Below are 13,784 nucleotides of genomic sequence, written 5' to 3' on the forward strand. Positions count from 1 at the left end.
AACCAGGTAGCTTTGTCGTAGCACAACTCCTGAGGTTTGCACGCGTTGGAATTTTATCTGAATCAGCAGAGATTGCGTTTGGAACTCACATGTATTCTCAGTATGAATGCTCCAGCAATCGCAGCAGTAAGATGATGGCAATAGTTTGAATACAATAAACCTGTAATGATGGTACAACACATTTTTTGATTTCCAGGGTGTACTAATTATGGTCATAGATGACAGAAAAATTAGCTGTTATAATATTTCGCTCAGACAAGAGCTCATGTAACTATGAAATTAACAACTATTTTGGATAGTTTTCTTTGATCTCTTGTTTCTTAAATTCATTTTGTTCCTGATAAATGATATAACACGCCGATAGCTCTCTTCTTGATCAAATAAGAGAGATGTTCGTTTTGATGGCCGTACGAGACAACACACGGACATGTTTCGGTATAAATACAGAAACTGTATTGTAGTAGAGTGAGAATTAATCTCACTACCTTGTCTTATTATTCCAAAGAACTTCCGGAAAAGAAAGATTTGCATAGAAAATAAACAAGATAATTCAAGTAAAGAAAATTTTTATACGGTCTGAAAACAATGTTCAACAGAAAATATCAGTAAATTAGTTTTCACATGATATGCTACAATATTCGATTAGGTAAAATGATACAAGTTAAAAAACAATATGCTTCATTTATTTATTAAAATCTACAAAAAAAGTGTGAATATTTAACATCCAAAATTAGGAATAATTATATTATTAAAGAGATAAGAACTGGAAAACGATACTTTCTTATAAATGTCCCACGATAATTATAAAAGTTACATTGGATAAAAAGTTTTTGGGAAGGCGTGCATTGTTTAAAACTTGTGAAGTCGATTATATTTCAAAAATTAATCATTTAAATCTATGGAGTCAGATTATTTTTTCAAATTCTTACGTAATTGTATTGTAGAAAAATACACGATAAATCAATTTTTCTTTCCATTCTGCCTTACGCAGGGCAGATAACTTTAAAACTCAAAAATATTATGTAAATAATGTAATAAATGTTACAAATAAAAAAGTTAAAGGCAAATCCAAGTGCAGAGAGAACACTTTATTACGTCGATAAATTTCCTAAACGCATTTCTCCAGAAAAGCCTCCTCAGTAGGGCTATCAGTAGATACGGTTTAAAATTTCAACATTATCGTATTTTCATCTATATACTTGAAAAAAGTTTCTCATATTTGATTTAATTAGCTAAAAACTCATACGAGTTAATTTTCAATGTCTCTACACTCAAGATATGAGCCTCTATCCCCTGTACTTCCTCTTGAGTTGCAATCTCTAATGTGTAAAAGCATTGATGTCCCATAAGTAGAAGTATTCCTGCAAAGTTGCAAAATTATAAGTTAAAGAGGTTATGAAATATAACGTAAAATACAAATCAACACACGCACATCATACACACATACAGAATTTTGTTATTTTCTTTTCGATGTTCGGAATTACAGAAATTCGAAAACTTGGAGAAATAAATTGTAAATATTTATTCAACATTCTAAAATCATATTATATTTCGTGGTATCCAGTGGCCGGTTGTATAAAATCACTGAACACTGATAAGCTGCTCGCAGGTTATTGTTTCACTAACAGAGTGGCTGCGTTGAGTTTTCCGGTTATTCATCACCTGTCTAACATTTAGATAGAGGCCAACTTTCCATAGAAAGCAATTTTATGACGCATTCTCTCCTGGTAGATCGCCCATGTGTTGCGTTGCCGTAGCCCATCACTCCATCGTTTTCTATGTATTAGGTCTTTACAGTATTTCTTATAATTCTTTTTGTTTTTGTTTCAAAATTAGTTTTTGTCAATTATCAATTGCTTTATCATAATTGTTATACAAGGGCTAATTACCTTCTGTCAGGAATTTCAGTAATGGGATGGAGCTATAAATGTTATATAGATTTAATTTTGTTATAGTCAAAACACTGCATGATAAACCTGACTCCAGCGGCTCCTATTAAAATGTTTTTACTCTGCAGGCATAGCATTATTTCCTGAATGATAGAAGTGTCGAGCTCGTGGAGGGATAGTATTGATATATACAGAAGGAAACTACAAAATAAGTAGTGTTTTTTAAACACTCTCCGCCCTGTGGGCACTAAGAGGGCCTCTTTTAGCAGACTCGTCTCGTCTCGTCTAGTTTGTTGTTGTGTTCGTTTGTTTTTCGCGCTGTCTGTCTAGCTGTTAACTAGTATTAAGAATTATGACAGTTTACACGGGGATGTCGTCTATTTTCAAACCGTGTTAAAGCAAAAACGTGCTGTACGGGTGTTTTCCCAATTCTCGAACCATGTTTAAAAAGTCCGTGTTATAAGAAAAATATTCCGTAATTACAGTTTCTAACTACGTAATTTGAAAGGAATTAGTAATAATCACGTAAGCAAATGTTTATTTATGACGAAACAATATCTAAAGCGACAATAGTTTCTTCTCTACTCATCCAAAGTGTATTCAATAAAATTTGATTAATTTGACATAAGAATTTATAATGGAATCAATTCAAATACATTCTGTGGATGGAAGAGAAATATCCGTTTTACGATCAAAGTTACGAAAATAGAGTCCAAAAATAAAATTTATGTTGAAGCCATATTTGAACAACGTATCTATCCACTTTTACTTGCCTTATGCATACGAAAATATGAAGATAATCGATGAGTAAGTTTTCTCTTTGATCATTGAATTTTACAATATATTTAATTTTATTTTAATACACATAACAATACCATGTAGAATTTTCTTCTTGAAATCTCTTACACTGTTATCAGTATAGACGAGTCTTAAAACGATGACAATTGGATTCGTCCACAATATATTACGCCTAAAGCTTACTATTTAATCGCTTGCAACGAAGCTTTATTATAGAAATATAAAACTGTTAAATATATCTTAAAACATCACATTCTGATCTAATCTTAATTGTCGTGATTTTTTTAAATATAGAGTAATGAAAGAACAAAAACCAAAATTTTACTCGTTAAAGCATGCAATAAACGTTGATCGAATTAGCAAAAGATTGAACATAGATGTTTTAAACATTTTCTGTCGAGTTTACATGACTCATCCTATTCGAACTCCACATGTTTGTGAAATTTACGAGTTTGCTTGCGAAAACAGAGACCGTAAGTTACAATTTTATTGTTGGAAGAATTTTAGCAATGATTGGAACACAGTATTTTTCCAAAATAAAAACGCTTTGGACTGTGATGAAATTGTGATTCGTAGACTGGTTTCTCGCCCTATATATCGAAATTTGGACGAGATGACCATATTTAAGATTGTTTACGAATGGGCACGACGTAGAGTTAACTCGAAAACATCCCTGCGACAAGTCATAGCTCCATTCTTACTCAACATCAGATTTCTTACAATTGATGATGGATTTTTAAAGAGCTATGTATATCCGAAACAATTTTTAACAGAACAAGAAGTAAATGCCATTCAACACTACAAAGTAACATCTGACAAATCAATAATTCCAGATAGCATTTCTAGAAGTCATCTTTCGAGAAACGATGAGAAACGTATGAAAAACGTTCATATATTGCAATCGAAGTTATTCCATTCACGATCAAAAAAAGAATATGGAAAACAAGTTCCAGTTCATTTCGGAGATATTTGTTCTAGAACAGTGGTTCCCAACCTTTTTTCATTAGCGTACCCCATGACATGTCATATCTTTAGATTGTACCCCTCATTTAAGAAATTTAGTGAGTAACCGTATTGTTAATTTTACATATTGTAACTTTAAATTAAAGAAAAAAAAACTAAAAGAAAAATATATAATAAAGTTGTGATTGTTGCAAGGAACATATTTTGCGTAATAATTTTTTAATACTATTAGTTTGTGATACATAATATATTATTTTTTCTGCCATAATAACTAACTTTTTTCTGTACCCCTAAACAACCTATCGCGTACCCCTAGGGGTACGCGTACCACAGGTTGGGAATCGCTGTTCTAGANATTCGTTCTCTAACGACAACATAATTTATTTAGAACTAAAATACTCAAAACTAATCTCTATTTTTTAAAAGTCGTAAAACAACGTTGCACGCATAAGCATATTGTAGATGAAAGAACTAATGCAAATGTTTATAAAGCATGAAATGAAAAAATGGGATTTCCTCAGCACTCTTGTTTTGTGGTTTATCTACTCGGTGGAAAAAAATCCAGCAACGAGTTGCTTCACTTTCCCAGCAACTATAACAACTTATGTGGCTCCATCTGTTATCAAATTTTGTTTTATAAATGTTTCATATTATTAATTATTACAAATGGCAATAAGCTTAAATTTTATGAATGAGTTTTATGAAACGATTTTGTAAATACTAATAACGAGTAAAATCATCATTAAGTTCGACCGAACTCGATGTAAGACGCACTCTTTATCTTCAGCTGTCGACCTACAACCACCAAAATTTAATAGCATCAATTCTCCTAATACACAAATTAATAAAGAAATCTACGCTCATGTTATAACTCACAGAACAAGTTTTAAATATCTTGCATGAAATTTTAAGAAACTATGATACTCTGAATAGCGAATATGATGAGATAGAATAATTTTTCCACATTAAAGATTATATATTTATACTGTTTGAAATCAATGACAGTGAACTGAATTTCTCCTAATTAATCACTACATAAAATTTAAAAAAGACAAACAAAACGCTTAAATTCAATTTTGAAAGGTTTACAGTTCAGGTTTTACTAACTAACCAATAGCATGCTCCCAATTTCTGGATGTTATATGGTAAAAATCCAATAAAATACGTTAGAAGTCGTGTCGATTGTTGAAAAATAAATAAATCAATAAAATGTTTCACAAAAAAAAATAATTGAATAACCCTTTAACTTGTTTATAATTTCAAAACCAAGCATCGCTTACTATTATTCTGTATCGATCAATCTTCGTCCTAGCATAGTGCGACACTAGCGAGTTGTTACATGTCACGAGGTCAGCAGCAGAGAACAGAGACAGATGACTTAATTTGTTATAGCACCTTGTTTGTGCTTTTGTTGGTATTTTACTTTTCTTAATACTTGCTTACGCCACCACAATTGAGAAAAATAACAGCCGTTGTACCATATAAAAGTCAGTCTGAATAAAGAGGGTAGCATGAAGTAATTAGAAGTATAGAAAGGATGCTCCGATGGAAAATTTACAGCAATATCTGCAACATTTGAGTCAAATCGAATTTTGCGTAAACAAAAGAAAACTTTATTAATTTCTATTTTCGTTAAACTTGCCATTAATCTGCTTCCATAAGTGCCATAATATCGAACTCGCATCAAGAGACAAATAAAAAATTAAGCTTTGTTTTAAATTTACGTTTAAATTTGCACGTTTTCTTTTATTTACGATTTAATTTTTTTGCTTTTATTTAGGAAACAATCATAAAAAATATTACACTATATACGACAGGGCAGTAGAATGAACTGGATTACATCGAATGATTTTATTCCTTATATAAAGTGCCATATATTATCATAATTTTTTTTTTACAAATTTTGCCCATTATGAAAACTAAAATATTAAAATAGAAATTATAGAAATTTTGAAAACATTTTTCTATGGGTCTCTTTNTTATTCCACACACTAATTTCATTTGAAAATAGTAGGCAAGCCAACAAAGCAATTTTTGCATTTTTATGCATTTCCAGAGCCATTTTATCGTGAAAATGTCGAACAAATTTTTTTATTGAAGCGTTTATATTTACCGTATTTTGACGAATATAAGTCGCTGTCAAGTATAAGACGAACCCCTATTTTGAGACAAAAAATTTAGAAAAAAACTGTTTTAATGGGATTGTCTAAAGATGCATTTTATTCGTTTTTTATTCAAGAATATGGCGAATGGGTGAATCGATACCTTTATTAAACTGAAATAATCGTCATTTCTTAATGTAAACTCACAGGTCACGTGATGACAGTCGACAGAACATGGCGGCGATAACTCATGATGTCACTACTCTGATAATCTAGGTACTCTAGCCATTCGGTTGAGGGACCATCCGCTTAACGGACCACTGCACAGGTTGGTCCCTAGAGTGGACCACTATTGTAGGTAATTTCACTGTAAAAATGGTTACCTGTCGAGTATAAGACGCACCATGATTTTGAGCCCCGAAAAGTAGTAAAAAAAGTGCGACTTATATTCGTCAAAATACGGTAACTTAGGCATTGGCCTTTCTCTTTTAATAATGTTTTCTTTTTCATTATACCATCTCGAGCCAAAACTTTTTAAAATAAATTTTCAATAACGCAATTACATTCCGAATCGCTAGCCACGATATAAGGGCGAAAATTAAAAATAAAATTATAAAAACTTACTTGGTGAAATAAAATCTGTGGTGAATATACATACCTGGTACAAAACCTTCTTCAATTGTATGAATATACTTTTAAAGAAAATTATAATTGAATATAGCTTTGTAATGAAACGTACATAAAAATAACATAAAATATTCTTTACTTTTTAAATCTCAACCATTTAGTGAAATAGCTCCCTACGAGTGGAATCAGAGATGGTCCTGCTAGGTGTGCGGTGTGTAGTGTACATGCACGCGGGCTGCCAAATCCCGAGGGTGCCGATACCCTCGGGATTTGGCAATGTCAAATGCTTCTTTTGTCGCATCACTAATATACCTCAAAAGACGCGACAGGGTTCTTGTAAATTTTAAACGTTTCGCACCATAGCTGTAAAAATCTAAATATGTTAAACTTAATAGATTGTCCGTCTTTTGTTTTCTAACTAATTCGTTTTAGGACCAGGTGTTGTCCACGGAAATTTCCAAAATTTACAACTTTTCGGTCACTCTCGTTGAACTGAAAAAATTTCTGTCTTTATTATCTAATATTATAAAATCAGTCCCCACTGTACTCGGCTATAGTAATATTCCGGCTCTTTCATCAGGTTTTGTTTATGTCCCCAATTTCCTAATCGCTTAATTATTTAACTACTTCTTAAGTAGAAATAAGTCGAAACCAGTTACTTTGTACTCGAATATTTGTAGTCTCGGGAAAAAGTGGAAAAACAAATTTTTATGACAAACGGATACATAAATCGTAAATTTAAGGAAAATAAATNTAATAATTTTTTAATACTATTAGTTTGTGATACATAATATATTATTTTTTCTGCCATAATAACTAACTTTTTTCTGTACCCCTAAACAACCTATCGCGTACCCCTAGGGGTACGCGTACCACAGGTTGGGAATCGCTGTTCTAGAAGATTGTTTCCTCACTGGAATTAAACTCCCAATTTTTCATAACGGCGAAGAAAGTATAAGAATAAGAATAATGAATTTTATTGACTATGGTAGTTGGAAACCTGGAAGACAAAACGTAATTTGTGATCAGAACGGAAATATTAAATTGAATCATGTCATTTATGTTCCGAAATCTTCTACATTTCGTGTGATAGCTAAAATTAATGAGGAGGAAATTCTACGAAGTAACATACGAATTAGTAATTCGGTAAGTCGTTACATACCAGATGAAAGAATGGTCATAAGTTCCGGAGTAACTACTCCATTGAGTAAAGATATAGAATATCTATATTGTAATGTAAATATTTATTTTTGAAGAAGTTTAAAATTTGTCCCATATGAAATTTTTTCAAAACTTGTATAATTTGTTTTTTTTAATTTTTTAGTTTTCATTATGAGCAAAATTTGTAAAAAAAAAGAATATATGACAATATATGTTTCTTTATATAAGAAATAAACTTATTTGATCGAATCCAGTTTATTCTATTGCACTATTGTATGTGGTGTAATATTTTTTGCGATTGTTTCGTAAGTAAAAGCGAAAAAATTCACTCATTAATAAAGGTAAACGTGCAAATTTAAACCTATCTTTGGAACAATGCTTATTTTTTAATTTTTCTCTTGATACGGGTTAGGTTTATATGGCACCTACGGCATGCATGCATGCATACATACATACATACATGAAAGACATCGGGCGTACACAGGGTGTTTAGCCGGCAGAAAAGAGGATAAGGGAAAGTGTAGGAGAAGAAGGGAGAGTAGATAGACAGTAGAGGAAGGTAAGATTCCTCTGAACGGCGTAGCCTACATGTGGCTACTGTACCCACTATGTTTGATGTTGGAGTGAAATTTTTAGGCTACAAAGCCGTAGTCCCCCGAAGGGTTTAAAAGAGAACCTGTGTGTAGCGAACACCAATAATTGAGTGCCGGTACGAATGTGTAGAAGTTAGTTTCAAGCGGGGCGAAGCCTGATCAAAATTTTTGAGCATGCTGAAAGTTATAATAAGATATTATAATGAAAAGGTATTAGAAATTTAAGATAATAATTTAATTTTTGTGGGTATTTGACACTTGAGGCCCACGGCTTAAACCCTATTAATTCGTATGTAGATCCGCCACTGTATACAATACTTGTATGCTGACTGTGTACCGCAAACTTTCGATACAATCTGGCCGTGTTAAATGCTTCGAATGACGTTATGCGTGCGCACTTGTTTGCAGCGGCAAACCCCCACACGAGTTAAATGAATATAAACTAATACATAAAATGCATAAAGATGAATTTTACATAAGCTTTTATGGAGACACGATTTTGTTCACCCAATTTGAAGCTTAATACGAGTAACTCCTGTACTTTCTGTTGAAAATTTCTGAAATTTTGCAAGGAGGTTTTCATATTTCGGGAATAGATGCTAGTAAATTTTTGTAATTAAAAGACAAGGGGTGGAGAGACAGAGGAAGTCATATTTCGAGTGATACCTGACTTAATGAAGATTTTACTCATTAGCATTTACAATATTTTGTAAAACTCATCGCTACTCTCAAAATTAAGCTTTGTATCATGTTATAATAATTAATAATATAAAAAGTTTTTAATAAAATTTTATAAAGGATGGCACGACACACAATTTTAACATTTTTGCCGGAAAAATTACGCAACTCGTTGCTGGATTTTCTAATATACAAATATTTTCTAATTGATATTTCATTCGTATAAATAGAAGACTTATAATAACAATTTCGTATGCCATTAATACACTGTAAAAGTTCCCGTAGACAATGCCTCATTTCTGTCTCCACATCGTGTACAATGATGCACTTAACGTTAACCCCCTCCTTCTTTAAATTGTACAGTACAAGTAATTATTGGATGATCCTATATTATATTTCAGATCAGATTTAATGTCGAATTTAAATTATTTATTAATGTTTTCTTTTCCAAATTGAATGTTAATATTTATTAGATCTAATCAAATCTACTTTGTGCTAGATTTAAATTTTGTACGTGCATCGAATAGGTAAAAGGTTTATATTGGAATCATATGGCTTACTTATTATAGGCATGTAGATTAAAGAAATATTAAGTGCAGAACTGGAATAATAATACATTTTATTTATTAAAGTTACTTGTTTTTGTTCTTGCTACTTTCACTCCTGACTCATACATAAGCCTAAGAAATGCCATTCAAGAAGCTAGTTTCGTTTAATTCGTTGTTCTTAAGCTTAATTCAAATATACATTTTTAATAAAAGTGTTATGAAGACATTGTCTATTCTATTTTGTTGATTATATTTATGTATTATTGCCGATTTATCCATTTTGTTAATTAATATATTTTTTTAATTGTGCCTTCGCCCTGGAATTTTTATTAGTTTTATGTATTGAGGAGGAGGGGAAGGCTTCAAAAAGTCTTCTCCTCTTTGGTGAGTAAAACGTATTATAAAGACATTTATTATTTATTGCATTTTATTGAATATTAAAAAATCTTTAAATATAAATGACAATAATTTCGTAGTAAGTTGTTTTTGATAAAGGTTAAAATGCACGAAACTTATGTCGTAATACAGCAAGTCCTCACTTAATTTAATATCATTGAAGAAAAATATAGTAATTTGTGATCATTTACAATTATTTTTGTTCAAATTTTTATTCTATGTAGTGGAAAATAAATACTGGAGGGTGTAAACACGATCCAATTAGAATAATATTAACCGATTTATATCTTGTTTATATATTTTAAACCAGTGTTTCTCAAAGTTTTTGGTCCGCGACCCCCCTTTTGCACTTAAGAATTTCAAAGGACCCCCTGAAGAATGGGTATGTGTAGAAAAACATCCCGAAGGTGGGATTAATTTAGTTATATTCAGGATCATATTAAAATATTCATATTGTATTTTATTTATATTAAGTAAAAATTATTTTATATATTTTTGATTTCTATNGGTATCTTTTCATTTTTAATGTAATACACTTGTTGACACTCCTATTTATTGTTATAATTAACAATGGTAATATTTAACTATTTAAGTTTTACAAATATATATAGTTATAGTCTATTTATCGTAACTTGGTACCTACTGTAAACAAAGATTTTGTCGTATTAATCCGCCGGAGATTTTAATTGGTCAAATTACAATCGGAAGTAGATAGACACATGTTAACCAGTTAAGTTCCTTTCTCTGCACGTGTTAAAATAGGTCAAACTCCGTCAGAGTGGTCACAATTTAAAAATTACTAAGAGAATACTTAGAAAACTTATTATAGCCTACTATACGATTTTTACGTAGCCGTTTAAATTATTTCCATCGTTTAAATGTACTTTGTCAAAAATTATTATTAAACATAGTGTATTTTATTAAGACTTACACAAAACATTTTTATAATTGTGTAGTTGAACACTGTTCAGAATTTTTATCTACAAAACTATTTTATTAAATAAATATAAAACAAAACAAAAAACAAATTCTCTTGCAATCCTTAATGGCATTTATCTTCCTAATACACGAACTCGCTAAAAATTTGAGAAATTTTTAAAAAGGTACGGAAAATATGTAGGTGTAAATTGGATGAATTTAACTATCTTCCAAGACATATCCAAGAAAAAATTAACGAATTTGTAAATAAATTTTTCTTTTTCGATAAGCATTTAGCTAGATTTTACAGATTTTTGTTTAAAAATTTAAAATATTTTTACATTATAAACATTAGTTTAAGAATTCTTCCATTCGTGCACAGTACAACCTTTATCATATCAGCGCTGGTTACAAAGTGGTATGTGAAAACTCAAACAAAATATGACTCCACACATATTTTATAAATTCAAAAAATAAAATTAATTTTTATTATAAACGTAGAAAAGATATCAGATAATTACTAATACAAGTAGTCATTAGTACAGTATTTTTCAATTGTTTTTATTATAAAGTCGCTTTAACAATAAGTAATAACTTACGTTAATAACTTGACAATTTAAACATTAATACAACAAAATTTTTCAAATAAAATAAAATCCGTAAATTTTGGCACTATGCTAGGAACAGTAAAAACGTTGTTCTGTACATTTTCATATAAGATGCATGCATACAGTCTTATTCGTTACAAAATTATAACACATCTTTACCTTCTTCTCTAGTAGCCCACTGTGATGACGTCAAACGTATGTCAATCAATATCACTGTAGAATTATATTTCAAAATACATAAAGTATACAAAATCAAACCATCAAGGGCGAAATCTGTACGTAGATGAATATCGTTTTGTACAATTTGTTGTAAAATTTATGCATTTATAGCTCAATACAGAAATATATTAAAGTGTGTAGCTACCGGCCCACTAGTGGCCGAGTGGTCTTCGTACCCTAAACACTGGGAGTTTGGTCGTGGGTTCGCGCCGCGATCGGACAGGCTGGCTGCTTGGAGTTTTCCGGGTTTTCTCCTTGCCAATAACGACTAAATAGGAGGCCAGTTCCCCATAAAAGTCCTCCCGGAAGGCATTTGTTCCCCTCGCGTAACATCGCGCCCCAGAGAAGGCAACGGGAAACCACTCTGGGTAGTAANTTTGTTTACATTTACAAATAGAACTGGACTGCTGAGCAAGCTTTGTAAGCACCCAAAATCCCATCTTACCATTTGGGATAAGCTTCATATATCACCGCTAACATAATGAGTATGTGTAGAAAAACATCCCAAAGGTGGGATTAATTTAGTTATATTCAGGATCATATTAAAATATTCATATTGTATTTTATTATTTATATTAAGTAAAAATTATTTTATATATTTTTGATTTCTATTTCTAAGCATGAATCTATAGTAAATTTATAAAATATTTGAAAAAAAAAATTGATCTGTCATCAATTTTTCTGCGACCCCCAAATATTTTTCACGACCCACCTGGGGGTCGCGACCCCCACTTTGAGAATCACTGTTTTAAACCATAGTAAATTGGTTTCGTTATACGTCGTTTCGCATAACGTCACAGTTTACAGGAACGACATTAAGTGAGGACTGCTGTATAATCTAGAAAACTTTTCTCATAAACCTATTCATGTATGAGAACTCTCAACCTATGTTAAAAGAAATATTTTGTAATCATATTCTTATGTATAATATTGTAATGTAGAAAATTACATTTTATTTATTTAATTATCATATTAATCCTGTTAATCAGTCCATTGGGCTACTTATTATTCTTTAAATTCCATTCATTCTATTAACTATGCTTTCTTCCAAAGCAGAATTAGATAATTAATTTTTAAACACAGCCTAATCAGTAAGTTTTAATAAAGTGAACATAAAATTTAAATTATCTTCGTATAGATCCTTATATAGCCTACATAATAATCCTCATATAAATTTTACATAAAACTCCTACCAAGTTACTTTAAAAAATAACAATTATTTTAAATAAAAATGTTTTGTTTCATAAGCTATTAAGACAACACAGCTTAAATATAATGAGATTTAGGCCTAATAATTTAGCAAATATATAGGCCTAAACTGTAGATGTGTCTAAACATTAGTTATGTATAGACTTATCTATATTTTGTCATTATATTATTTAAATTAAAATTCTCTTATAAGATTCTTTTATAAAATTAATAAATAATCACTCCATTAATTATTAATTCAAGATATTTATGTAAATTTTTTTTGTCTGTATCTGTATAAATCAATTCTTTATCATGCTTATTTATTATACTTGATATAAATAAATAAAAATATTTAACATTCAACAAATTTCATTTTACCTATCTAATATCTTAATTTTGTTTTATTTATCATTATAAATAATAAGATAAATTATGTAGATAACATCCTGAATTTTAATCAAATTATTTTACTTTAATAAACCTTTTAATTTAATAATCAAATTATGTAGTCCACAAACTAATTATGACTTTACGTGTTGTAGTATTAAATTTAAATGATTTAAGCCTATTTTATTTAGATTTCACGCAAAGATCTTTATCTATTTTTATACCATATATACAGAATGCCACGTGATCAAGCAAATTTTTCTGTTTTTCCCTTCTTGATTATCGGATTATTAAAGTTATTAAAACAAGTTTTGTTATACAAAAATCTATCAAAACTTATGACAGCTTTCCAGTAGCTTTTTATACGATATTTCGTGCTAGATTCTTGTTTGTATAATTTATTAAATCGAAAACAAAAAAAAATTCAATGTGTAATTAAGAAATTCTTCAAATCGTTATTGGTTACATTCAAAAGCAATCAATCAAATACGTAACGCTTATTAGCTGATATATAATTACGCATAATGAGCTGTAAGCGCATTGGCTAACACTTAACCAATAACGACGAAGCCTTAGTACGATTGATATTCTAGATGTTTGATTGGATGATCATCGATACTAGCTTGATTTCATTTATTTTTTATTGCCAGAAAATATTCGGAATGATTTTAAATGTTATTCCATTTGATGTTTCGAAATTTTTCAT

General features: G+C 30.3%; 1 protein-coding gene across 1 annotated transcript; it reads left to right on the forward strand.

The window, feature by feature from the left end:
• The first annotated feature begins 2,453 nt into the window (after nucleotides 1-2,453).
• LOC111633302 lies at nucleotides 2,454-7,645 on the forward strand. Its single transcript, XM_023377840.1, has 3 exons — nucleotides 2,454-2,696; nucleotides 2,982-3,657; nucleotides 7,270-7,645. Exons 1-3 carry the CDS (start codon nucleotides 2,617-2,619, stop codon nucleotides 7,300-7,302), a joined length of 789 nt encoding a protein of 262 aa, XP_023233608.1. The 5' UTR covers nucleotides 2,454-2,616; the 3' UTR covers nucleotides 7,303-7,645.
• The last annotated feature ends 6,139 nt before the right edge of the window (nucleotides 7,646-13,784 follow it).

The sequence above is a fragment of the Centruroides sculpturatus genome, unplaced genomic scaffold (assembly GCF_000671375.1).
Source record: "Centruroides sculpturatus isolate CEXI.00-Female unplaced genomic scaffold, Cexi_2.0 scaffold721, whole genome shotgun sequence".
Taxonomy (NCBI): domain Eukaryota; kingdom Metazoa; phylum Arthropoda; class Arachnida; order Scorpiones; family Buthidae; genus Centruroides; species Centruroides sculpturatus.

Excerpts from the sequence above, each read along its gene's own strand:
- LOC111633302 (XM_023377840.1), top strand. The coding sequence starts at position 2,617 with ATGTTGAAGCCATATTTGAACAACGTATCTATCCACTTTTACTTGCCT. Across the intron at positions 2,697-2,981 it reads AATATGAAGATAATCGATGA|AGTAATGAAAGAACAAAAAC; the intron begins GTAAGTTTTCTC and ends TTTTAAATATAG. Across the intron at positions 3,658-7,269 it reads CAGTTCATTTCGGAGATATT|TGTTCTAGAAGATTGTTTCC; the intron begins TGTTCTAGAACA and ends GTTGGGAATCGC.